At 34.9% G+C, this 26,674-nt stretch overlaps 3 protein-coding genes across 11 annotated transcripts; 1 reads left to right on the top strand and 2 right to left on the bottom strand.

Moving 5' to 3' along the window:
* Positions 1–7,484: 7,484 nt before the first annotated feature.
* LOC125220021 (AT-hook motif nuclear-localized protein 22) lies at positions 7,485–8,877 on the top strand. The gene has a single exon (XM_048122131.1). The coding sequence runs from the start codon at positions 7,789–7,791 to the stop codon at positions 8,623–8,625; it is 837 nt and encodes a 278-aa protein (XP_047978088.1). The 5' UTR covers positions 7,485–7,788; the 3' UTR covers positions 8,626–8,877.
* A 4,180-nt stretch (positions 8,878–13,057) lies between these two features.
* LOC125221388 (kinesin-like protein KIN-UB) lies at positions 13,058–18,533 on the bottom strand. Its single transcript, XM_048123506.1, has 15 exons — positions 18,438–18,533; positions 18,205–18,327; positions 17,660–17,845; positions 17,302–17,523; positions 17,065–17,212; positions 16,656–16,805; positions 16,137–16,228; positions 15,903–16,031; positions 15,342–15,477; positions 15,171–15,263; positions 14,597–14,722; positions 14,318–14,443; positions 13,881–14,024; positions 13,575–13,703; positions 13,058–13,480 (listed from the first exon to the last, which is right to left on the bottom strand). Exons 3-15 carry the CDS (start codon positions 17,813–17,815, stop codon positions 13,320–13,322), a joined length of 1,812 nt encoding a protein of 603 aa, XP_047979463.1. The 5' UTR covers positions 17,816–17,845; positions 18,205–18,327; positions 18,438–18,533; the 3' UTR covers positions 13,058–13,319.
* A 2,956-nt stretch (positions 18,534–21,489) lies between these two features.
* On the bottom strand, positions 21,490–26,636 carry LOC125218613 (synaptonemal complex protein 1-like). 9 transcript variants are annotated; one of them, XM_048120322.1, is made up of 13 exons: positions 26,343–26,636; positions 25,446–25,627; positions 25,272–25,375; positions 24,826–24,906; positions 24,604–24,707; positions 24,377–24,463; positions 23,735–23,937; positions 23,082–23,271; positions 22,934–22,982; positions 22,748–22,846; positions 22,592–22,650; positions 22,433–22,500; positions 21,490–22,155 (listed from the first exon to the last, which is right to left on the bottom strand). In XM_048120322.1, the coding sequence occupies exons 1-10, from the start codon at positions 26,532–26,534 to the stop codon at positions 22,815–22,817; spliced, it is 1,224 nt and encodes a 407-aa protein (XP_047976279.1). In that variant the 5' UTR covers positions 26,535–26,636; the 3' UTR covers positions 21,490–22,155; positions 22,433–22,500; positions 22,592–22,650; positions 22,748–22,814. The 9 variants fall into 9 exon arrangements, with proteins under 9 accessions (XP_047976279.1, XP_047976281.1, XP_047976282.1 ...); XM_048120324.1 differs by having other exon boundaries at positions 22,471–22,500; XM_048120325.1 differs by having other exon boundaries at positions 21,490–21,727; positions 21,807–22,497.
* Between the last annotated feature and the right edge of the window lie 38 nt (positions 26,637–26,674).

The following is a 26,674-nucleotide window of genomic DNA, read 5'->3' as shown; positions in this document are numbered from 1 at the left end:
GAGGGCATGAATGAGAAGCATAATATTTTTTTTAAAACCGAAAATATAAATATTAATAGTAAAGGATTAGAAAGCCTTTCATTAACATACATTTATCAGTACACCCTATGTATATATAGATGATGTTAGTAATTAAAACACAAACATGTCGAAAAACTAAATTAGAAGATGACATGAAATGGAGCTTTACTGAAATCTATATGAATTAATTTGGAAAGTTAATTAGCTGATACATCATGATCTTAATTAAATCACATCCAGAGTGATTAATAAATCATTAGTGTCGATTTTTTACTCTCATTAATTTTGTTGCACTATATATGTATCGCAAATCAAACTGTGGTGAATTGATTGATTTATTTATTTCATACTAGTATTTTTTTTGGTTTGAAAAAAAAACTGAAATTCAACATCTTAATTTATTGTTACACACAATCAATAAGCCTATATATGTATAATTATCCGATCCAACAAGAAAGCGTTGACATAATAATGGAAGAATATCGACACACCATTAACATCTGTAAATGAGAAAGCAGGCTGCTGAAGAAAGCAGGTGGAGAGAGAGAGTTTATGTCTTCACGTGGTGACCTCAACTTTGGTCGGCTGTGGTTAAGCCTCTAAAATATTCTCATTTTCATCCGCAATTTGCTAATTAATTAATCTTAATGATGCCATTCCAACCGTCCGAAGCTCAAAAGTCATTATCTCGGAGTGACTTGAAATTCCCACAGGTTTGCGAAACATGCTGAGAAGTCAAACTCGAATTCCAATGGAGAAGTGTTGATGTATAATGGATTTTGACCATTATAGATCGTTTTGAGGGGCAAAAATATCATTTTAACGTTTTCTGAATTTTATGTTATCTTAGAATTTTAATTTCTTATTTTCACTTTTATATATTTCCTTCTCATTTAGGGTTTGGACCTCATAAATAGTGGGAAAATTATTTTTCCAAGCTACTATATGCGTCTTTTTAAAATTGAGACAATTTCATTTTGGTTCATCCCTTAAATTAAGAACTTTCTATTAAAGATAATTTTTTCTCTCTATTGAGGTGTACTCATTCTCCACTAACCATACTTCAATCATTTTTTTTTCTCTCTCTTACTTTACCAATTGTGCATAAGAACTCTTGTTGTTCCAAAAGTTTCTATTTTTGAAATACGGATATAGTATTGAATATATAATGACTTGGCTCATAAACTGATGGTTGTTCCCACATACCAACACATGTATTTCCAAGATGTTTCTTGTTGGTATTACTAGCACCCATCAAATCTGTTAAGCTTTCCTTAGTTCCCACATACCAACACATGTATTTCCAAGATGTTTCTTGTTGGTATTACTAGCACCCATCAAATCTGTTAAGCTTTCCTTAGTGTATGTATTCCCATACCTACATATCATCAAAATTCCTCTTCTTGGGATGTGTCTTGGTTAATTCATGCCTTTGCACCAGCGTCCCTTCTTATATATTCTTACCTCTGAAAATGATAGAATAAAAGTTAATTTTCAAGAAACTAGAATTTCTTTGAATTCACATATAATCGGTTCACCCAACTTGAAACCCTAGGGATTGGTCTTCCCTCCATAAACTAAATCAAATTTTCAACTCCAAAAGCAGCTCCCGAAAAATTTATTGCACTCAGTATCACACATTTATTTAATTAAGAGAGATATGTATTTATTTATATGTCAAATACGTATGTTTTGGATCAAAAGGAAGATTAATAATACATGTAAAAAATGGTGTAGTTTCTCGAGAAGAGAACATGCAAGACTGATATAGATTCCAAACTTTAGGTGCACATCACATGAAAGTAATAGTGTCGTCTAATTTGAAGTGGTCCACACTAATTAATTAATTAAGTAATTATATTAGATTAGATTAGCTAGCTTCAGCCAGTTGTTTGATGGGGGATAGTTGGAATCCATTAGATTAATATATGATTAAAGAGTTGATTAAGATAAGCATTAATCAAGCTTGTCTCACAAGGGCCATACTTTCTTTATTCTAAATTAATCGTCTTTTTCTGCACCATGTTTCAAACTCTTTGTTTTTTTAGATAATACAGGGCAAGGTCCAAGGCTCGAGCCATAAAACTAGGTGAGCGTAATAACGAGCAAAACAAACCAAAAAAACCCAACTACTCTATTACAAGACCCAGCCAACAGACACACACCTACTTAACAAATACTACTCAAAAAGAAATACTCTTTGTTTCTTTTATAGCCACAAAGTTTCATCCAAACTGTCAATCAAGAGACCCGGTTAAGGAGAATTCCGGGCACCAATCCTTGAACCAAGTACGTACCAAGACACCATAAAAGTCATTTCTTCTAAATCTCTCAACTTAAACTTTCAAAAATCCAACTGTAATTCATATACATCGATACCGTCTCATGAGTTAAGATTGTTTGTGGAGTCTGAGTTGTAACTCAATTTTTTTACTATTAGTGTTTTTTTAGTCAACTCAATTTTTATTATTGTTAGTGTATTTTTAGTCATAACTTATTAGATAAGGAAATTACACGAATAGGTAGAGGGTTCGTACCCAATCCTACATCATACTACAAGTTTGCCAAAATGTCATTCTTTGAACAAAACAATCTCGATCTAATATCAATATTTCTACCTGGGAAATTGTCCAAAAAAAACGTCGTGCAAGTTGATGAAAAGGGGATATATCATTTATATATCACTTATTTTAGAACATGACATATACAAGAAATTTTGAAATGATTGTGATGAATGATTGAATTATATCATTTTTCATACTATTCACAGGATAAGATACCTATTAATTTAAAATGCAAAATGTAGTATTTAATTTTTACTACAAGATATTGCAATCATTCAATTTATTCTACCAATGTTTGAATCACATCAACCAACATAGTCAATAGACCACTTTCACTTTATCTTGAAAAAGAAAGTTATACTAGTATGATATTAAAAAATATACATCATCCAATTTTAATGAAAAACTTATTTGATCACATTATGCACTAATCAAATATTAAGAGTGTGGTCGAAATGCTTTCTAAGTAAAAATGCTTTGAAATGCAAGATCTACAGTCTGGGGAAGCAAGTATTAAATACATGTCACGATATTTGTCAATAACTTTATTAAATGCAAGCTGAACTAACTTATTTATGCAAATGTATCCCAGCTTCTTTTTCCAATGTCTAATTAATAATATAGCCCTGCAAAATGAAAAACCTGTCAATAGCATGGAAAGAACTATAGATAGCTAGCTCTTCTACTTGATACTGTTATGTCCGCAAAAAATAATCATGTTTTTTCACTTTGATCCGTTTTCAATTTTTCACTAACAATATTTCAAGTCTTCAACCATTCTTTCTCAATCTCTTTATCATTTTAGGAATTTTACACTAAAACTTGTATCGTTCACTAATAAGAGTATTTTTCGTGGACAAATGAAGTGTATTTATATAATTAATCAGTATTATTTATGTACATATCCATAGATAATTATACCAATAGGCTGACAAGGATAAGTCAATTAATTAACAAAACAATTATGGTGTATATGTCAACATGTTACTGTATATTACGTGTGCATTATGTTTGTATTAAATACTGCACTTTGGAGTATACGTCGAAAAAAAAAGAGAGAAATGGGAAAATAGGATATTTACTTTTTGATTAAAAATTGCAGATGGATTTTAAATTTGTTATAAAACTATACTTTATTAGTTTAGGTCAAATTTAATCACTATAGTTTTTGAGAATTTGAGAAAGGGAATAGTTGAGTGCTCCAGACTTTTTATAGTTTTCTCGATAAAACAAAACGTAATATATTGGTATATATTCTATATATAGCACATGAATTAATAATTTAATGTAACCATAATCTTTATTCGTTAGTACTACTATATAATAAATAAATTAATCGTACTGAAATTCAAGACGAAGAGTGGGTCTGTTTTTCACGTATGAGGGCCCGCCTGTCCGGATTAAACAATTTAAATATTAAAATTGATGATTATCCAATCACAAAAATTTATTTATTCATTTTGCTTTATTTTATGATGGATAGGTTAAGATATTGGTCTCTTCAGCTTATGACGGTTCTCACACTAAATTTGATATACGTATATATATTGCGGATAAAACACAAGCTCTGATAATTTCTTATTCAACCAAAATTTCCGCACCAGATTTGGACATGTTAATTTATTTAAATTTTAATATTGTAATTTCAAGCTTCCAAATAAGAAAATAGAGTTTTGGAGAATTGAACAAGACGACTTTTTAGTTTGTAACTTTGTACTAAAAGCATCATCCTTTTGTAATTATAACATTGATATGCTTTGTTAAAAGTTAATCGAAATTATAATTCTTGAGGTGTCGATCCTCTCATATTGGGTATCGTCCCACTATAAGTAAAGCATTTCATTTGGCGGTTGTTTTGCAAAAATGATAGTGTGAAGAGAAAGTAAATGAAGTAAGAGAATAATATAGATACCGCTCTCTTCTATATATATTATTCATTCTCTTACTTTACTTTCTCTCCACTTAACTATTTATTATCATCTTCGCAAAACAACGCAAAACAACGGCCGAAAAGAGACGTCACTCTCACTTATAGTGGAACAAAGGGAGTAAAAGGTTTATTGCTAAATCAAAATGTACCTCGAGAGCACCTAAGCTACTTACTGTTCATTTAATTTATTCCAATAATAATATGTTCAAAATGAACAACCTACATTAATAAATGCAGTAAGTAATTACTAGTACTATACTAAACAATGGAGTATATAAATTCGAGAGGTCTGTAGTTATTTCCATTATAGTACTGTTTTTAGGTGACAAAAATACAACAAAATGTAAAATCGTTATACTTGATTTAAATGGGAATTAAAGCTATCAAAATTTCTTTGGACTATACTAGTCATTAACTTAATTGCATTTAGAAACCCTATTTTTAGGCAATGAAAGCCTTAATTTAATACTACTACTCGCCTCACATGTGGCATTTCCATCTATCTACTTGAGCCATATAATATCAGCAAAGTTTAAAAACAGAAACATCCCAAATAAAAAAAGAACGAAAGTTTCCAAATAGATACGAGTCCCGCAAAAAAAAAAAGTAATAATAATTCAGTAACAATATCTAATAAAATATGAAAACAACATAAAAGGAACCCCATTAACGGTAAACATTTATTTAATTGTCGCCGCAATTTAATAAATCTTTATAAATTAAATATCTTTCTGGTGCTGATACTTTAATAGTAATTACTAGTAATATATTTGTTTTTTCACTTCGATCGATCGATACTATCCAAATTTTTTATAACTAACTTTGGCAACTCAAAGTTTGAATTCCACTCAAGAAAAAATGTACTTTATCTTTCTTATACAGAAAAATATCTCATATAGTAGCTTTTATAAAATAAATAAATATAATGAAGATTTCACTTTCTGATTAGAGGAAAATGAAGTTGGATGGAAAAAAACAAAAACCAGTAGAGAGAGAGAGTCACCTACAGCAGAATATTCCCTCTTTGCTGTCATCAACACGACCTCCTCTAATCGGAAAAGACGCCACCCCAATACGCGATGAGTTATCCTCTGCGTGCACGTGCACACGAACATCAAACTCCTTGTTTGACCCATTCTCATTGGCTCTACTTAATTTTACTGCATCACTGCCTCCACTTTTACTCTTTGAAATTGTTTCGGTTTTGCCCCATTTTTTATTTTAGTTATATATATTTATTTTATTATATGTGTAGGGGTATTTTGATGCCTATTTAAATTAGTCTCACAATTTTGTCAATATACATTAGCAATGCTCTGTGTATGTTAATAAGAATAGTACTTCAGATTATGAAAATTGCACATTATATTATATAGTTACAAACCAATAATTTTCTGTTTATTTGTAGTTATACTAAAACTAAGAAGAATTTTATTCGAACCAAGATCACTCTCTATATGTATCATGTATGCGTGTTTTGTTTATAGCTTTGAAACAAAACCAAGTTGAAGGTAATACACTACTAGATGCACTAGTACACCTATAGAGATTTAGTGTGTTTTTTAATTTAGAAAAATTTCACAAAATCCATTACATAGTTAGTATATATTGGTATTAAATAAAAAAAAATTATTAAAGGGTAACCTTCAGCAATTTTGGCATCAGTGTATTAATTTGCGCAATATCAGCAAAACACATTGGAACTCAAATTTTCGCCGGATTTTGATGTAAGCATGTCATGTGTCACCCAACTACAAATTTCATGCAATAATTATATCCTTTAGATTTCACAAATTAGTACTCCTATATTGTTTTAATAAAGGAGTATACAAATTTCTCTATATATTCCCCATATTCATAAAAAAAAACAACAAATACCGAATAAAATATGGGTGACTTGTGAGTACTTCAATTTTTATGTGTATAGAGTAATCTAAACAAAAAATATACATGAAATTGCAAATAAACTTTTTTGAATCACCAAGTAAGATCTTAAAAATTTCAAGTCAATTTATTTTTTTACCCAATTACGTAAGGGTAAGGCTATATGAATGCAAGATACACATAAAACCTCCAGTGTCCCACTGTGTTCCATCTCACACAATTTTATGTATCTCGATGATTTCATTATTTTAATTAGGGTATATGATTTTTTATTAAATGTCAATCATATTGTATTATATAATATACTCCTTCAAATTTATTGTATAACAACTATTGTTAAAAAAAAATTATGAATGAATCACTTTAATTAAAGAAGAATGTAGAAGAAGGATTCCATGAGATGAACAAAATGTTGTGTTTCCTAAATTTTGACCTAAATAATCTAAAACTGGAGAGAGAGAAAGCACATGTGGGTCATGGGAAATTGGGGTTTCAGTCCAATTCAGACAATGTCTAATGCCCTTCTCTCTCTCTCTTTCTCTGTGTGTGTAGACTAGTTTCACCTTGTGGTAACCTCATTTCTCCACCTTGCTTTGGCTGCTTCATTAACCTAGAGAACGACAGCGTTTCCCCTCCTCCCCCTTCAACTCTTGATGGTCAAACCCCTCTCTCTCTCTCTCAATAATTGTTTCATAATCTTGTCTTATATCAATGGCACCCCACAAATTCATCTCTTTGTTTAATGTTGGACTGCACAACCCACCTACCTAATCCAAATCACTCATTATTTCTAATTCAACGCTACCTTCCTTTTTTTCCTCCATTTCTTAATCAAATTACCCCTAAAACTATTAATTAATCCAATCCCCTGCATCAATTTGTGTGAGCAAGAGCATGGTATAGAGAAAAATACAGCCTGATTTTGAGGTTGCAGTTGTATGGTAATTAGTGAGTTGATGACTTTTTCATGTGTTTTTGTATGTGAAGCTGAGAAGATGTGGGCCCCAGCCCCCCCCACCGCCCATGCGGCCATGCGCACGCCTTCTATTTACCAAACTCCACGTCAGCCACTTCGATCCAATCCCCTCTCTCTCTCTCTACTGACCTAACCCTAACCCAAACCATACTAATTAGCTCCTAAAACTAAAGCCCCCAAACATAAAAACTTCAACTTCCCAATTGCAACCCTCTCTCTCTCTCTCTTCATATAACTCAACAGCAAAAATAGAAGTATCACACATGAGAGCTGTGGGGAAAGGGATGGTTGATTCAGCTCAAATCTTGGTGAATCTCAATTTCCTCTCAACTAAAATCTAGCTAATAACAAATTCCAATTCCAATTCCCCTTCATTTTCTCGAAGCTTCTAATTAATTACTAGATTATAAGTGATGGATCAGCTAGCTCACGGCCGCCCTCTCCCGCCTCCCTTCCACGCCGGAGATCTCCAGCTCCACCACCACCAGTTCCAGCACCACCACGACGACGAGCAGAGCGGCAACAGCCGCCCAATCAAGCGAGACCGCGACGAGAGCTACGGCCTCCAAACCCCCACATCGGAGGAGAAGGAATTCGCCGCCGCCGGAGGAGGCGGCGGCAGCGGCGGCGACGGCGAGGTGACGCGGCGGCCGCGGGGGAGGCCGGCGGGCTCGAAGAACAAGCCGAAGCCGCCGATCATCATCACCCGCGACAGCGCCAACGCCCTCCGGTCCCACATGATGGAGGTCGCCGGCGGCTGCGACATCCAGGAGAGCGTCTCCGCCTTCGCGACAAGGCGGCAGCGCGGCGTCTGCATCCTCAACGGCAACGGCACCGTCACCAACGTCACCCTCCGGCAGCCCTCCGCCCCCGGCGCCGTCGTCACGCTCCACGGCCGCTTCGAGATCCTCTCCCTCTCCGGCTCCTTCCTCCCCCCGCCGGCGCCGCCCGCCGCCTCCTCCCTCACCATCTACATCTCCGGCGGCCAGGGCCAGGTCCTCGGCGGCACCGTCGTCGGCCCCCTCATGGCCGCCGGCCCCGTCGTCATCATGGCCGCCTCCTTCGGGAATGCGGCCTACGAGCGGCTGCCCCTCGAGGAGGAGGAGGCCGTGCCGGGCAGCGGGCAGATGGAGGCCGGGCAGCAGATGATGAGTGATCAGAACCCTAATTTGTTTCAAGGAATGCAGCAGAATATGATGAATTCGTTGCCGGCTGAAGCTTATTGGGGCAACTCTCGCCCTCCATTTTGATTGTTTTCTCAAAAACAATAAAAAAAAGGAAACCCTAATTTTCAGTAGCTCTTAAATCTACTTTTGTGATTTCAACTAAGAGTAGCATCTTCTTCTTGTTTTCTAGTATCTTTTTTTAAATATGGTGTTGGTGATCTGGATAATTAATTTTTATTAGCTTTGCGGTTTGATTGGAGAGGGGAATGTACAAATTCATGAATTGTTTGGGGTTTTTCATTCATAAAAAATACTACCAGCCTTTTCTTTCTTTAACATTGATTTTGTAGATTGAGTTAGTTAAGTAACTAGTTTATATGTGTATGTGATTGTTGTCTGAAATCAATCCTTTTGTTGTCTGAATTGCAGCAGTAGTGTGATTGTGGTAAAATGATATATACTCATCACTTCCTGCTGAAGGAAAACAAGAGAATTTGGGTGCCCTTTTTTGTTGGTAGTGTGTCTCTTTTAAGATTCCTATTTTCAAATATGAGCATAAAATAATTGGTTTGGAACTCATTTTATGCGACCTTTTTCTATCCTCTTTTTACTCTAACTGAAAGCAGTCAATTTTTGATGGCTTCGAACATTCTACGTAGAGACAGCAGTGAAAGAAAAGCTCCAATTTTCAAGAATTTTCAACTGGCTTAACAGAGAGGTATGGGCTTAACTTTCTGCCTTAATTTCTTGTTTGACTGCAATTTCAAGTGTGTGTGTATATATATGGTGAATTAATTTCCGACCAGATGCATGAATATTAGGACTGCATACACGTGCAAGCTTTTTTCGAGGCAAAACTAACTCTTTCATCTGGTATATACACTATATATATATTTGTATTAATAAAATGAAATTACTGAATGAGGATTTGTTTATGATTATTATTAATACATGATGAAATTGTGTACTGAATGAGGATTTGTTTGTGTTTAATTAGACATACTTTTTCTATCATCCATACATGTTGCAACAATGTGGCATGAAAAGATAAAATGTGTTTGACAAAATAAGCTTCTAAACAGCTTGTAAAAATAAGTTCCAACAATTTATAAGCTCTCAAATACTAAGTTCCTCAATCCTAACTTATTTTCACACAATTTATACTAAGTAACAGTCTTTTTTACCAAAACAATTAGTTTCAATCCCATCTATCTTTTCTCTTTCTCTTGGTATTTCAATATAAGTATGTAGTTTCAATTTCATATTTCTTCCATCCTGGTTCTCTAGCTTATGAGCTCAATTATTCAAACACTTTCTCAACTTAGAATCTTTGAAGATATTACATGTTAATTATAAGCTGTTGCAACATATTATAAAATCTTCAATATAACTATATAAATATGATTTGTGTGATGGGACGTAATCAAATGCAAACTCTATATACTATACAAACTCCAAACTATGATCTGGAGCATTAGAAAATGTCAACACAATGTCAATGGTTGATGTTGTGTTGACATTGTGTTTAGCATTAAAATCTTGAAATTTTACACTGTATTGACATTGTGTTGATACTGTGTTGAGAAGTTTGGAGTTTGTACAATATATAGAGTTTCCATTTTATCACTTTTGTGTGATAGTATGTAGTTATAGATAGTGGATAGGATGTTAAATATATCTGCAAAACTGTGTGCAAAGTGAGAGTGTGGTGAGGACCTACAGACAATCAGTTTGGTGTCTAGATTCAGGAATGGTTCATGCATTAACACTCCTCTCTCATTTTTACATCTAATCTAACAGTTGTGTGCCTTTCATTTGCTTGCCACACACACTTATGAATAATAAATCTCTCTCAATATGTGATTAATTTCAGCATTTTTAATTCATATAATCCTTTTTCTCTTTCTGTCTTTTTATGATGAGGTGAATTATTTGTGTCGACTTAAAACAACTTCAGTGGTATTCTAATTCATGATGACCGAATTTAATTGGACCGTTTCACTAACTAAAAAGCCACCAAAACGAATGAATGCATGTCTTCTTCATGTGTTATTGTTTTAACAAGTTTGGCCTAATTGTTTATCAATTTTGCAACTAGCTAGAATCTCAGTTCATATATAGAGATCTGTAACTCCTTATAAGTTTCTCAATTTCAAAACTATCATGGCATGTTGAGTATTTGAGTTAATTATACTATATGAATATGTCATCTTGTGACCAAGTATCATGTTTACATATACATATAATTACTTGTGTTGGCCATATACCTATAATTACTTGTGAAAGATATACTGTATGAGTGTAAAGTTATTCCCCTTCATCAATTTTTGTCATATGGTGCCGTAAAATTGCTATTACTCATAATCATATGATTATCTACTTAGGATTAAGTTGTAGATTATTTTAGTTGGAGGGAGGTGACTATGAATCATTATCATATGATTATTTATTTAGGATTAAGTTGTGAGATTCAATCGCATGAACAAGATATAATACATATTCAATCACGAGCTATAATCTTTCAAACCGAATGGGTGTATGTATGCTCAAATGACTAAATTGGGGTCTATTGTTTACTAATTTCTCTTTGATCCTTTATTTTTTCATATTTTATTATAATCTCGTAAGTGCGAGATGTGTCTACATACATATATGAAATTGATGGATAGTGGAGATCAAACTTCTAACTGCTAATATATACTTTAATTAGGGTTGTGTGTTAGAATTTTCCACATATTTCAAACTTCTTGTTTGGTGTTGATTCAAAGGAACTTTGAATTTTATATTCACAATGCAGCTGATCACTGATCTATTTCAATGGTTGCACAAATTTTAGTAACGTCGTTAATTGGAAGGCTTCGCAATAGACATAGTAAAAAAAGTAATTGTTGAGAATTCAAAAACCTAATCGTAATTAGACGCCAAACATGACTGAGGACCGGTTATGAAACCCTTAATCGCATCCTAAATCTACACTCTAAATTTGAGTAGTAAGGAAAGCTAAATTAATAGTACTAGTTTAATATTCTAGTCACTACAAACTCAAAGTTCTTAATTTACCTAAATTATTCATGAAACACAGAATTAATATTTCATGATTTCAACAAAGCTGACTGCTCTGTTGAAGTAAATGATTTGATGCTTAAAATATGAATCTTTCATACTTGTAATGCAACCTTGACAGCAAAGAAACTGAATCATGGTTTGTGTTTAATTAAATGCTAGATCTAGTTTTTAAGTAAAAAATTAACTCCAAAATGAAATAAAATAATGTCAAGAAATACGTACTATAGATATCCAGAGCTCCCAATTCTTTTGTGAATATTATATGGATGATGTAACATTCCCTTTTTGGATAAAATAATGGGTAATGATGCAGAATTGATTATCCTTTAAAATAGTAGAGGAAATTGATATACTTGAAAAGGAAAGTCCACAAATGAATGTCTTTTTATACTATGTGCACTTAATTGGTTAATGGGACGTCCTGACATGCTAATATCTTATTAATTTAAATGGGAAAATGAATAATCATTAACATATTTAATATCTGCAACATATTTCAATATTTTAGTTTGCTAAATTATGTTTGTCTTATAGAAATTTTTTGGCGTCTTATTAGTACAGACCATATTGATATTTATTTTCTGGGCCATAATTTCACTCTTTCGGCACTATATTATAAGTAAATCACAAATAACCTGCATAATAAAATTAACTATATTACGTAACTCTGATGCAACTATATATAACCGTTTTCATTTCTAAAATTTATTTCCGATTTCATGTTTGTTTGATTCATATAATTATAGCACCATGTACATCCGAACAAATCCAATTATAAATAAACCACGTCACGACAACATTTGAAAAAAAATTAATGCCAAACTTCATTGTCATTAACCAGCTCAATTTGAGCACTAATTTGTCCTGTCTAATTGGATTGGACAAATTACTTGTAAAATTATTGCGAGTTTAATTAATATCCAAAATATAGATCCCATTTGGCGCATACTGATTAAAAAACTGCGGAATGGCGGCTAATGATGTTTGTCTACTTGTCTTGGATCTTGGGTATGATGTTTCACGTCAATTTTCAAATTATAAATGCGAAATAGTAGCATTTAAGAAATACTATGACTCAAACTTTAAGAAATACTATGAAAGAATGTAAAAATATTATGAAATATAAATCTCATTTTCGGTTTTAAAATAAAAATGTTAAGTGTAACGAATTAATAGAATGTTGGTAAAAGTAAAACAAGACATGCAATGACAAGCATCCCAACGTGACAAAATGGCATACTTAATAATGGACAGATTTAATATTTTACTATTAAGTTTCCCATAAATGATCCTACATTTTTTTTATGATTAAAAAAATAGAAATTTAAAGATTGCATCGGCTCGAACCAAAGACCTTTGATCTTACCCTTCTACCATTAGGCAATGGGCCATTAATTTCTATTTTGATGTGAGTGTCGAACGAATTTCATTGTTAAAGGCAAAGAGAAACTTCAACAAAGTATTCTTCATATATACAACTAGTACACAATAATTCACGAGTACAAAATTTTAGGTGAAGCTTAGGGAATGCCAGCACCAAAAAATGGGACAAAGAACCAACTTAAATGAAAAAATAACGCCATTACGTAATAAAAGCGTAGATCTTTTGTAGCAGAAGCTCTAACATCTTATAGAGCTTCTCACTTGTTAGCAGATGGGCAAAACACACACATATAAATGTATATATGAGAATAGATTAGTGCAGTTAGTAACTAAACCTCGATCCTTAGGCGTCGCAGTTCGGATTGAAATGTGGAACTTGAGGTCAGAGTTCGGCGAGCAAGGGCCCTTATATCCTCCCTAGAACAGTCCCGCGAAATACGAACCAGCTCCCAGAGGGCTCCTCCGCTGATCATGTCTTTTGCATTGATCTCTGTGAAGAAGGTTGAAAATGAGTGTTTTTTATTGATTACTTGCAAACTGCCATATGACTGAAACCCAAGAAAGAATTGGTTCTCGACTATTACCATGCTGTGCAAGGTGGCAGAGTGCGAGCTCAACATGACGTCTGATTAGTGAAGCTTCACTGTTGGCATTTTGTACTATCCATGGCAAGGCACCATCGTCTATCAGGAGGGATCGGCCATGCCTTGACCCTGTAAATGGAGCACCATATCATTCATGCCCATGCATCAAATAATGACTGTCTTTGCTATGTTATGAATTATCGACTTGTGATTCTTTTTTATCCAAAGCATGCATAAAATATAAGCCAGAATTTATAATCATGTAAAAGAATCATGTAAAATTCCATTTAAAAGGATATAGTTTACCTTGACTAGAAGCCCTAGATTCACACTTGGCAAAATTTGCAATGCCACGGGCAACTTGAGAAAGAACATCTGGATGTCTACATCTCACCATCCCTAATAGAGCTTTGATGCCACCTTCTGACCTCAACCTCATTTGCAGTTTATCTGAAAACCATAGACATAAAGGCTGAAAATCGCTACAGAATACGGATTAAGGGATGATGTGTGGGACCAACTTTGAGGGATGAAGTCTGTTAATATGAGATACAGTACAGATCCAATCAGAGGCAACAAATGCCAATTAACTTGATAACAAATGAGATCAGTCCTACAATATGTTACGAGAACAAAAATCTTGAACATTCTCCACATAGAACACCTTGTGTACAGTCAAAAAACGAGACCGCTAGGATGTTGACGATAGAGTTTAATTAATAAGCAGCACGCGATAAACTTACCATTGCCACATAGATTAGCAATTGCCCCAGCAACCATTCTTAGAGTCTGAGGATCTTCTGCATCAGTAGCTGTCATAGCTAAAAGACATATTCCACCTTGGGCCATTATGAGCTCTTGATTAGCCTCTGAAACCAGGACAGTAGTTATAGCATGAGTCAACGATGAAAGAATGGGAATGCAGCCTCGGTGAGATCATTAAGGTCGTGGATCAATTCTTAGAAACAGAACAATTTGGCATATAAAGGAGAGCAAAACTAGACACAACGAACAACACATACCATTCATAGCAAGATTGGCGATTGCACCAGCTGCTATTCTACGAATTGTTTCGTCCTCGTATGTTCTAAGGAGCATTAACAATGAAGTGAGACCACCAGCTTCAACTATCTTTTCCTGATTTCCTTCTGTGATGTACACAATAAATGTAAGTTTTCTTACAGTGTCAATAGATTCATCACTATTAAAAATAATAGGAGTAATAGAAGTTCCGATAGGATCATAGGAGGGTACAAGGTTCACTGAGCAAACGGTCATCAAACAGACCAAACAACTCATTTTGTTTCTGATGAAACCACAACTGAATTTCAGCTTCAGATTTGGTTATGACCAAACTGCATAGTTCCTTTTTTTCTTTAATTTTTCCTACACCATCTTGCTGTAAATATATATTTATCAATCATTACTAATCATACAAATTCCAATTATACAAGACCTTTCCAGTAGAATGAAATACAGAAAAATTTGGCAATATTAGATGAGAATAACTTTGGAGTTGTAGTTATTTAGGATATCAGAAAGACATTGAAGTATTGAACAATTCGGATGATGCACATAAGAGCAAATGTGAAATACCTTCTGCAGCTAAGTTGGCTACCACTTTTACCGCATGAATCCGTACATTAGCATCATCTGACTCAAGTAATGATAATATCTTTTGCAATCCAACTGTTATATCAAGAAGCAGATGAATACAGATGCAAGAAGATGATTTTTAAATATGTGACAGAAAGCCCTAATCAGTACCTTGTTCATGAAGGTTTGTTATAGATGCCCGTTCTCCATTATTACCATCTCTAGACCGCATATGATTAAGCGGTCCTAAGGAATCTTGACCAGGTAGGGGGTTACCAGAGTTGGATCCATCTGGATAGCCTCTCGCCTATGGACATAAAGATCAAGAAAAAGTTGGCCAGCTATACAAGTACCAAACAGGGAAAGTTAAAGGAGCAGATGAAAAGGTTATTACATTTGAATGAGTTCTTTTTTTTCCAAGAAGATTTACTAATGAGTTATCCACTAAATATTGAAAATGGTTAACACATTAAGCATACCTATAAATGAATCAACTTACCTAATTACACCTCTTAAAAACAGAATAGACTGCTTATTTCTCACAGAAAAAATCTACAATACAATGTGTACAATTTTAGCTAGAATGGCTTTCGCTTCAGAGTTCAGGACCATCAGAGCAGACACTGATGGGATAACTTAAAAATAGAAGTACGCAAGGGACAAATACTTGTTATAGTTAGATGCTTTAATTCACTAAAAACGCTAGCAGTCATTAGTCAATATAAAACATACTTGATTAGCTTCAATAGATATTTGTGCCAGTTGACTCCTTAAAACTCTCACTTCTTCTTCAAGTTTCTTTTTCTGATAACTCTCCTCTTCCAGCACTTGCTGTAGGCCATCAGAGTTTCCACCTGCCAACTGCACAACATTAGTTAGTCATAGGTAGCTCATCAAGTACACATCCAAGGATCAAACTCATGGTGGAGTAAAAACCAAATTTTACTTATACCATACGGTCTATACCTCCATCTTTGAAAATCTAAATAGCTGAGTCTTTAAGTTGTGAATTTCATCTTCAGCTGCTTTTCGTAGAGAAAAAAAAAGAAAGGTCTTTGCTTGAGTAAAGAAAGTACTATATGAAGCCGGATAAAACAGTCTGATGAGAAAGCGTCTGTTCACGTCAAGCAATGGTTTAGTCTTGTTAATCTAATTGAAGTCAAGATGAAGTGAGTGTTTCATGTATTTGAGTAATAGTATGAAAGATATAGTGAGCGTGCTGTCTTACCCCGTTTACTCAATGCATTGCAAAAAAATGGTTTTTGAGCTAGAAATCGTTCAACATTTTTCCAGTATAGGTTAGAACATTGTAAATATGAACAATGCAACCACGAACAGATATACAATACCAATTTTTGGAATAGGTTATGTGAAATTGTGATAATATTGCTTCACAAAGTGTCATGACAAATTACTGAAGTTCTAAGAAATGTATAGTTCAACAGAAGATCACAATATATATTTAAAACAAGCACAAAGGCTGACCTCCAAATGAATCTTTTAGTAGCCTTGTAAGCTTTGAATCTCGAACTGGGACATGAGGACTATTTTCTGCCAAAGCATTTATACATTTCCCTAAGGAACTAAGTGAAAGATTTATAGACTTGGCTTCTTCTAGCATATGACCCTCGCTTCCTTCAAGAAACAATACAAAGCTCATCAGATAAAAAATTCAAATAGTAAACCACAGAACACAATATTAATCAATGAAACGAGTATGATCTTGACGGACTCTTATTTAGTGACAGACAAACAACTATATAGATTCAGCATCAACAAACTCAATCCAAGATCAAAAACTCCAGAGGCAATGCACTCCTGCTATGGCTTAAACTAGGTTAAGAGGAGCAGCTATGAAACTGATGGGGGTGTTAGGTAGAGAGTTTCAAAAGACCTGATTTGTGAATGCGTTCGGAACCAGCAAGATCTACCACGATCAGTTTGCCTTTACGTAGTATAGGAGGCCTCAAAGTACCAATTGAGCGATTCTGTGCTTCAAGACAAAATTCGTCCCTGTCCACTACAGACTTCTTGACATGTACCTATACTATGACATATGAGTTTCATAGCTACAGAGGCCAAAATGAAAAGGCAACCAAAAAATAAAGCACTAAATACTGCTAATATTTACCATCAGAAGGGCGTGACTCCGAGAAGATTCAGTGTTCAGTTTGGTGTTGGCAGCAATCCTATGCGCTTCCCCTAAGCGTAAGAGTTGAATGAAACTTTGCTGGTCTCTGATCTCGCAGACAGTAGCCCCTGGCAAAGAAACATCACCAGTTTTCTGGTCCTCAACAATTGATATATTATCATTTGCTGGGTTCAGTAGATCCTGGATGGATTCCATATAAAGCTACATAAAAAACAATAGTTATAAATTAGATTAGCATTTAATATTATAAGGATCTTCTAGAAATAAGAAAACTGAGCAAAGAAAGATGTTCATAATGATGGAACCAATATTGAAGGATGTAGGTAGCCTGTGCAACCTGCAGGAATGAAACTGAAATAGAATCAGTCTCAGGTGAGATGTTTGCAAGTATATCCTCCATCGCACGAACCATTATACCCCGAGCAGAGGTATCTTCATCACCCAATCGGCCAACAGTATACGTCTTCCCAGTTCCGGTTTGACCATAAGCCATCACTGTCCCATTGTAACCCTCTAAAACGCTCTAGGAAAGAAAAGAAACAGCACAGAATTAATAATCAAGAGAGAGTTCAAAACACCTTATCTATACACGAAATATAACAGATGAAAAAGAAAAAAAAAGAATTCCATTACAAAGCGTACTCTTTCAATCTGATGATCGATATTAAGCAAAAAGATGTCCAAGATAGGAATATTAAACATGAGCCAAATGCTGACAAAAAAATAAATAGTTATAATTAAACCTATCCATATGTACTCCTCTGTAGGCCGTGAATATCCAGGAATACCAAAAATACTCTCTTTCAGCTCAACAAATTTGCTCTAGAGTTCAGAATGAAATGCTCAAAATTTGAGATAATAATAAAGCTCTGCCACACTCACCTCAACAACAGGTTTGGCAACAACTTCATAGACACGCTTTTGTGACGCAAATTCAGTCAGGACTTCATCAAACTCATAAGTATCTGAATCCCAATTGTTTTTACGAAGTTTCAACCTTTTAAGCTGTATATAAATATGTGTACAGATAGATTGCATCAAAGCTTTTTATCAAGATATAGAGCTAAAAGTAGACTATCTGAGCTAGGTATAAAGATTAAAATTAGCTCTAAAACCTCTGGCTGCAAATCCACACAATCAGCAAAATCTGCATCTGCTACCAACTCTTCAGTATTCCGAGGTCGCAATCTTACAGCAACTCGGACTCGCCCTGAAACTGCCCAAGTAGCATACAATAATCAGATTTAGCCTCCTAAAATGTTATATATTCCTCCAGTGCTTTATCAGGTCTAAAAACATAAAGAGGCATAGAAGTCAAATAGTTCGCTAACTCATAATAGTTATACTAGTATAAGGGATCACTAATTGATTGTATATCTATTCTAGTAATGGTCTATCCACTTTATAAATATTTCTACAAATTCCAAAGAAACAACACGCTAATTTAACCATGAAAATCTAGAAAAGCTCTCTGATACGATCAAAATTCCATAATGATCTCTTGGCAATCAGGTGCGCAACCTTTTTTTCTACTGTCAAAATTGTAAAATAGTTTACCTCCTCAATTAATATTTTCTGGCTACACCAGGACAGGGAATATCCCGGTAAATGTAGGTTTGTGTAATGTAAATGCTATTGCCTCGTTATCTTCCACGCGGCATCCCAGACCACATAATTGTAGAAGAAGCTAAAGTCATCACCAATCTTAGTTTTCACTTTGCCAGAAAATCACATCACATTTTCATAAAATATCATCTAGCCGTCTTACATTTTCACTGACGTTCTTCAGCTGGATCCTCGCCGAATTCAAACTATAATTGCTAGAACTATACATATGCACAAGCAGTAAAAGAGAAAATGCATATATCACAGATAGGCGCACAAACAAAAGAGCTCCAAACAATTAATTCATTATAATTGAAATAAATTAAGTCAGCAGATTGAAATTCAAAACGAGCTCGAAATGATGAGGTCGAGCTAGCAACTTCCACAACTAATCAGATCGCAATAGAAAATAAAATGGTGAGCAAGAACAAGCAAACACAAGTCACCGGAATCAACGGCGACGCCACTGCGGCGGACATTTGACGGCGGGAGCTTTGATTTGAATGAAGCGGATGTGCGAAGATTTGCGCCGTTTCTGTTAGCTCTAGCTGCAGCCATTTCTGTCTCTAAATTTTCCTTTGAGGGAAATAATTTAAACGACACAGAAGCAGCACAAAAAGTTAGCAAAGTTATGGCCTAGAGGAGCAGGGACTTTTCGGTCATTTGATGAGTGCGCGCTTTAAGTTGATTAGTTGAATACGCTAAAGTGGGGGGGCAATGTTTTAAAAACCGGACCGGCGAGCGAACCGGCGAGGCTACTGGTTCACCGTTCAACCGGTTGAACCATCGGTCGAACCATTTTACTGTAGCATTTATATATATATATGAGTATATAATTAAATACATATTTATTATAAAACACTTGGTTTCAAAACATGTAAATAAACAAGCATTAATGCAATATATAATTTAATTTTAAATAATATAGAGATATATAAGTATTATATAAAACATATATATATCAATTCTTAACGAGTAATACTAGTAATGTAAAAATACATATTCATATGTTTATTATACTATGTATTAATTTTCATGTTATGAACACTTCTCCCATTATATATTCTTGTTATTTTATTTTCAATCTAAGCATTAGTAATTAAAACTTTATTTGAAAGTTAATTAAGATTTATTAATTTTAGTTATGATATAAAATATGTATATAGCTTTTAATTATAAATATACAATTAGTATATAGTTGATAGTTGATATAACGTGAAGTAGTACATATTAACAAAACAAACTACATCCCACATTGAAAAAGAAAAGGCAAAAGATTGTAAAAGATGACTATAAAATAAACTTTTCATCCCATATTGAAAAATGAAAGAACAATCTTGTTGTAGAAAATACTTCTATAAAAAGAAAAGACACAAATGATTTTTTGGGTTAGTTTTTATAAATTCAGTATGCCCAATACAAGTATTGGTTAATATGAATTGAAAGTTTAGTGTATATAGTTTCTGAAATTTGATTTTTAATTCATTATTTATGCATCTAATGCAATTTGGTATTCGTCTTCGACCGGTTATAGTCATGGCTCTACTGCCACTTGGCCCGTTCTTCTGGTGCAAAACTGTTCAATGCTTCTGCGGTTTTACTATGGTGCATCGTCGTTCTAGAGGTCACCATTGACTGGCCGAACCGGTCCGAATCAATCGGTCCTGACCGGCTTTAAAGGGGTGGTGGTCGGAGCTATGGATTCCAGACAAAGCCGGTAATTTGGAAGTTTCCGCTTGTGGTAAATTTTGGGTATAAATTTGTAACGCCGTCCTAGCTAATTCGTCTCGAACTGGATACGGATTTTTGTGACGTATAATAATTTTTGCATTGAAAATGCTTAGTGAAACGTGGATCATATTTTGATATATGTGGATTAAATGATGAGTAATATAATTACGATTGAGTTAATGGAATATGAGGTCCACTACCAAAAATAGTAACAAGTAAAATGAGACAAATTATGTGGGACGGACCGAACTGCAAAAAAGGGACAAATTATCTGAGATGGAGGGAGTATTCAATACTATAATCAACATTATGTACTACTTACTCCTTCTCTTCCAAGATAAGTGGATTTCTATTTAAAATGTCCCACTATAAGTGATCAATTTTCCTTTTTAGAAAAAAAAAATCATCTCTCTTAACTTTATTCTCTCTTCACTCCTCTATTTTTCCCTTTCCCATACTTTACTCTCTCCACTTTAACTATTTAAATATCAATTCCTTAAATCACGTGTCTAAAAGAAGTGTTTCGCTTATCTTAGAACAGAGATAGTATTATACCGGATGGGGGAGTGATCAATTGCTAATTCATCATTTTATTGCTAACTAGGATTTTAGAAAACGTGTGGTCTACAATTTACCACGTGTAATTTTTGTTTTTATTAATTAAATCGAAAAAGATATTAAAAAAAACTCCAAATTAGGATTTTTGATGAAAATGTCAATATAGTGTTCCGAAAATACCAACACAATGTTTTAAGAATGTTAACCCATTGCTTATATTGACATTCTACATGTATTATATTGACATATTTTATATAGTATGTTGACATTTCACTTGTGGCGTGTTCTGGTGTTTCTTGTTCATTGGTGCTATTGTCAAGCTGCATCGTATCCCAATCTGGTGTGCTGCATCTATTCAGATCGATGTTCTTCCCGCTCTGAAGCTCCAGGCTTTCCGTCTCCAGAACTTGCTCAGTTTCAATAGTGCCACCTTCGAAGAGTTGGGGTGTGCCGACACCTTCAGTGTCGGGAATTTGCTCAGTTCCAATGGCATCACCACAAGAAAGGGGTGCTGTGCCAATGGCATTGATGTCAGAGTCAGAGCCAAACCCACCATTAGCATCATCACATTCAGCACCAGTGAATTCTACCTCCTGTGTTTCTTCACCCTGTTCTTGGCTTTTGGAATTGCAGTCATGCTTCTCTGTTACACTTGCTTCATCACTTGAAGACACGGTTTGAGCCATGCCAAGGACATGAGGAGAAGCACCAGATCCTGTTTTAGCTTCTTTGTTGCTTTGATGGACCTCTTCCTTGTCTCTCACTATTGATCGAGTTTCATTGCCATCGACTCGATTGAGATCAATATCATTTGATGTCCTCTAATTGTTCTCTTCATCTTCTAGGGTTCTTTGCATTGCTTTAAGCTGTTCTTGCTGCTTCACAAGCAGCACTGATATCTCCTCAGTTGTAGAATAGAAGGCACGTAGCTGTGTTTCACTGCATAAAAATTATCCTGGCATTAATAATCAGCAGTGAATTTTAATTAAACATACCGGTATGATAAACAAACTCTGAAATATGATAGATATAACATAGCATAAAGATCACATAAAAAGAACATCTGTTGAATCTATGTTGTAATTCAAACTTTCAGGTCTCCAGTAAAAAATGCTCAGTTGATCAGAAATGAAATCCATTTTCGATGCTTCTATTATCACCGGAGCATAATCTTTCCCTAGCCCCTTTTAGCCTACGCCTTTCAAAATCAAGATACCGCATTGCCGCACTGATCTCAAGTTCAAGAGCAGACACCTTTGACCATGCTTCCTCACGAACTGCCTGCTATAACAGCAAGAGAAACTCAGTTTGAGAAGCATACAACTCATTTGTCACATCTGCTAAAAAGAATGGTCTCATACAGAAAATTCCCTACCTTTTCACGTTCAAGTTCTTTGCTCATTCTTTTTCTTTCATACCCAATTCTTCAACCCCCTAAACATGAGTAAAATATTAAGAAATATATAGAACATGTAGCAAGTTCTGCTATATAACAGACAATATCTAGGGAGGCAAGCAATAGTAAAATTACTTTAATAGTGCTGGCAGATGCTTGCTGCTCCTGGTGAATTTGACCCTCCAATTGACGCACTTTGTTATCAGAGTTGACCAGCATTTGCCGTGCATCTTCCTGCCATTAAAACAAGCAATATTAAATACATAATACCGATATACCAAGGCAAGATGCAGAAAAACAAGGGAGAGTGATGAAATATACCAAGTTGAACCTCAAGGTTTCCACCATTGTACATTTTTCCTTCTGTCTCCTGGAAAATATTCAAAGTTTCACAAAGTTTTTTATAAAATATAAATGCACCTCTTCATACGTGAAAAAAAGCCAGACTGGAGCAAGTTCTTATCTATACCTGAAGCTTATTAATAATTTCTTCCTGCTCCTTCTCTCGTCTCATAGAAGTTTCTAATACTCGTTTCAGTTCAACCAGCATTCTTTGTATTGCCCTTTTCATATCTGCCCGAGCCTTCTCTCGCTCTTCTCTTCTCTGGTCACGCTCTTCATCTAGTAGTACTTTGAGTTCTGATATAGAAGCCTTCTGGCTGAACCAAGCAAATGATTACAAGTAGAGAAATTAGTGGATGTATCTCATTACTCAACATAGCCCACATATATATAGTACAAGAGACTAAGCTAGACTATGTCACATGGGTTATGTATGGATGTAGGATGGAATGCATATATGGAGTAATATATAACAAGACATACATTCAAAGTTTCACAAAGTTTTTTATAAATGCACTTTTATATGCTTAGTCAAGAAATGGCCAAGACTTCAGGCTGAACTCCCCAAAGAAAAGAAAAAATAATAAGTAGATGGACTTCCACATTCAACGATCAAGAATGCTTCTTTATGGAGCTCTGAGTTGCATTATAGAACAGTTCGATGGACCCAGTAATTATTTTAAGCAATGACTGCGAGAAGTAAAAAGGGCTATCTGAATGGCTTTAATTTTCTATTTAATACTCCCTATAAGCATAAAGTTACCAAGATACACTTCTCACCTTGCAATTATTTCATTGGCCTCGGTGCATGACTGCATAGATGCACTAAGTCTTTCGTTAAGGTCCTCAATTCCATGTTTTTGCTCAGCAGATATTCGACTTAGCTCAGCTAATTCTTTGTCTTTAGACTCCAAAAATTGGTTCAACTGACTGAGTTTATCTTGAAAAGATTTTGATACAGATTCATTCAACTCCTTCATTTCCTGCAAAAGAAAATAATATTGCTGGGCTTAGGGGTACTGGTGTATACCCATCAATCAAATACTTGAGACAGATGAACAATACACATAAATTAACAAGAAGATGAAGTTCAGAAAAAAAGGTGAGTAAAAAATGTTGCTCATTGTGATCAAGAAACAATAGAGCTAACAAACAAAGGTATGTCATGGCTTCAGCTAATAGTGCAATATGTTAAACACAACATCAACACACCAAACCAGACGATTATAAATGACAAAAACATAACAGGAATAAGGAAATGAACTGGATTCCTTCTAATACTAATGAGGCGGGGATGGTTTATTAAGTTTCTTGATGAAAAAAACAGAGTCGCTGATTACACATCCACATAACCATTATTAGTGATGTGACAAGGCCAACACAACCATGAAAGAACTCATTGACAAGAAAACAATGACATACAGTTTCATGCTTCTCAGTAGCTGCACGACTTTCACTGTGCAAGGATTCAATTGTTGCAACTTGATCTTCCAGTTGCTTCCTGAGTTCCTACACACATTCAACATCCAAAACATCCATAAAGCTGCATAACATGTAAAAAGTAAAGCACTAAAAGTTTATTAGATTACAGTCTTCAATAAGTGTAGAAGTTCATGAAACAGAATTTGGCAAACTAGCAGACAACTTACCATATTTGATCTTTGAAGGCTGCGAAAATCGTCAAGGGAGAGCGGACCATCAGAAGCTCCTATGCCAATTCCTTCCAGTCTCTTGTTCTCAGCACAATATTCCTCTTCAGAAATAAGTAAGCAATAAGTAATGCATTACCATAAACTTGATGGTTCAATGCAATCTACAGTGATGAACTAATGATTACAGAAAATATGACTCTATAATTTGAAAAGAAATACCTGATTTTCTCTGTAGAGATCCCCCATCAGTCACACGAGAGGATTTCTGGACTTCACGATATACAAATGAAAAAGCAAGCTCTGCATACATGCAAAAAGAAACTCAACAAAAAGTTTGAGAATATTATAAATATGGAATGATATATGCACTCAAAATATTCTATTAAAACACTAATGCAGTAGAAAGATCAAATGTTGAATGAGGCAAACAGTACTTTGTGCATGATACTTTTTAATCAAAAGTAAACCATGTATGCAGCAACAAAATACAGACTTGGAGGCCATAATCTTGAAACAATGTCAAGTCAGCATAAATAATTGCATTGGTAGAGGATATAGGAATGGGAAAAATCCAATTAACAGCTAAAGATATACAATGGTTCGCAATCACACTCTGGAATAAAGGTAGAAAGAAATAACTCAGACAATATCGCCATCAACTCTACCACGGTGTGGAGCAAATGCTGTTGAGACAATGTCCCCATGGCGTAGCTTTGCTTCAAAGCTATTTTTGCTCAGTCTCTCCCAGTTTAAATATGTCCCATTTGTGCTACAAAAAAACTAAGAAACATCAGAATATTTCTCAAACTTATGAATGGATCCCCGATAAAATAATTCACCTAGAATCTTTCACGAATGCAGAACAGTTTGCCAACTGTTGTTCAGTAACTCCAGTAGCAATCTTCTTCTGGTATATCTTGCAATGGCTTGCACTAACTGCTGGTGAAATGATCTGAAAATGAGCATCATCTACTAGCCGGCCAATGCAATGCTCGTTTGAAGTCAGAAGCATATGCATGCACTGATTTACCAAAACTTGAATTAGAACAAATTCGTAAGAAGTGAAATTAGGAATATGAACACGGAGGCATAGGGAAACATCCACATAGGATGCTCCAAAGCTACTGAAATCAAATGCTACAATAATCTGTTTTTATTGAACAGTGAGAGCAGACAAAAAATAATGTCAATGTTCTCACTAGGAGCATATTAGATACGAACATATACGAAAATAGCAAAACTTCACCAAAGTGTATACTAGAATTGAAGATCGAACTGACCACAAACTTGTCCAAATTAGTAAAGAGCTAATGCATAAACCATTCAAACAAATTGTAGGTAAATATAGAGATCATCCACAAACACCTTCAGAAAATCTGGTACCTCTGTGTTGGTTTACAAAATTAATTTATGTTCAAGAGCAAGCTCAAAAGAGAAAGTGTGATCGCTTGCCTGTGCAGAGGCACCACAGATTATAAATACCATGCTTTCCATTCAGCTTGGTCTATCGTACTTATCCAATCCACAATTTGGATTCACAAATCTTAAGTCCTCAATTAGAAGGCAGCATAATAAAATGGAACTGAAAACATAGCAATAAGCATGTAGAGTAGTACATTGGTAATGAAATTAGTCCTGGGATATAAAACAGGAAGAGGTCCTTGGATGCAATACATTGCCTACTAATTTTATCCCATTACACTGACACAGTATCTCAAACAAGTAAAAAATGGGACCTGATTGCGCTTGCGCGCCTTCTCAGATATAGCCGTGAGCACTCCCCAAACTTCGGGATCAGAATACTGAAGCGGCTGAGCAGCAATTTTGGCCGCCACCGATGATATGAACTCTTCAGCGGTCACCAGATTTCTAGAAAGCGGCTTCTCAGGCCGCGGAGCTGACGAGTTATCGTCTTTGTCAGCAGCCATACGCCTATGCTTCGATTATGGCGCGGTTTTTGAAAACCCTAATTCTACCACACCTTTGGGTGCATGATGGAGAGTAGTATATTTACTTTTAGTTGTTTTGAATTTTTTTTCTTTTTTAAAAGTTGTCCTTTCGGTTCAAT

This window comes from Salvia hispanica, chromosome 4 (assembly GCF_023119035.1).
Source record: "Salvia hispanica cultivar TCC Black 2014 chromosome 4, UniMelb_Shisp_WGS_1.0, whole genome shotgun sequence".
Taxonomy (NCBI): domain Eukaryota; kingdom Viridiplantae; phylum Streptophyta; class Magnoliopsida; order Lamiales; family Lamiaceae; genus Salvia; species Salvia hispanica.
This window is presented reverse-complemented; position numbering and strand designations above follow the sequence as displayed.

Excerpts from the sequence above, each read along its gene's own strand:
- LOC125220021 (XM_048122131.1), top strand. The coding sequence starts at position 7,789 with ATGGATCAGCTAGCTCACGGCCGCCCTCTCCCGCCTCCCTTCCACGCC.
- LOC125221388 (XM_048123506.1), bottom strand. The coding sequence starts at position 17,815 with ATGGCTTATGGTCAAACCGGAACTGGGAAGACGTATACTGTTGGCCGA. Across the intron at positions 15,478-15,902 it reads TATCTATTGAAGCTAATCAA|GCGAGAGGCTATCCAGATGG; the intron begins GTATGTTTTATA and ends TTATGTCCATAG. Across the intron at positions 15,264-15,341 it reads AACAAACCTTCATGAACAAG|TTGGATTGCAAAAGATATTA; the intron begins GTACTGATTAGG and ends TTGATATAACAG.
- LOC125218613 (XM_048120319.1), bottom strand. The coding sequence starts at position 26,534 with ATGGCTGCTGACAAAGACGATAACTCGTCAGCTCCGCGGCCTGAGAAG. Across the intron at positions 25,376-25,445 it reads GCATTCGTGAAAGATTCTAG|CACAAATGGGACATATTTAA; the intron begins GTGAATTATTTT and ends GTTTTTTTGTAG. Across the intron at positions 23,272-23,734 it reads GCCAATGAAATAATTGCAAG|CCAGAAGGCTTCTATATCAG; the intron begins GTGAGAAGTGTA and ends TGCTTGGTTCAG.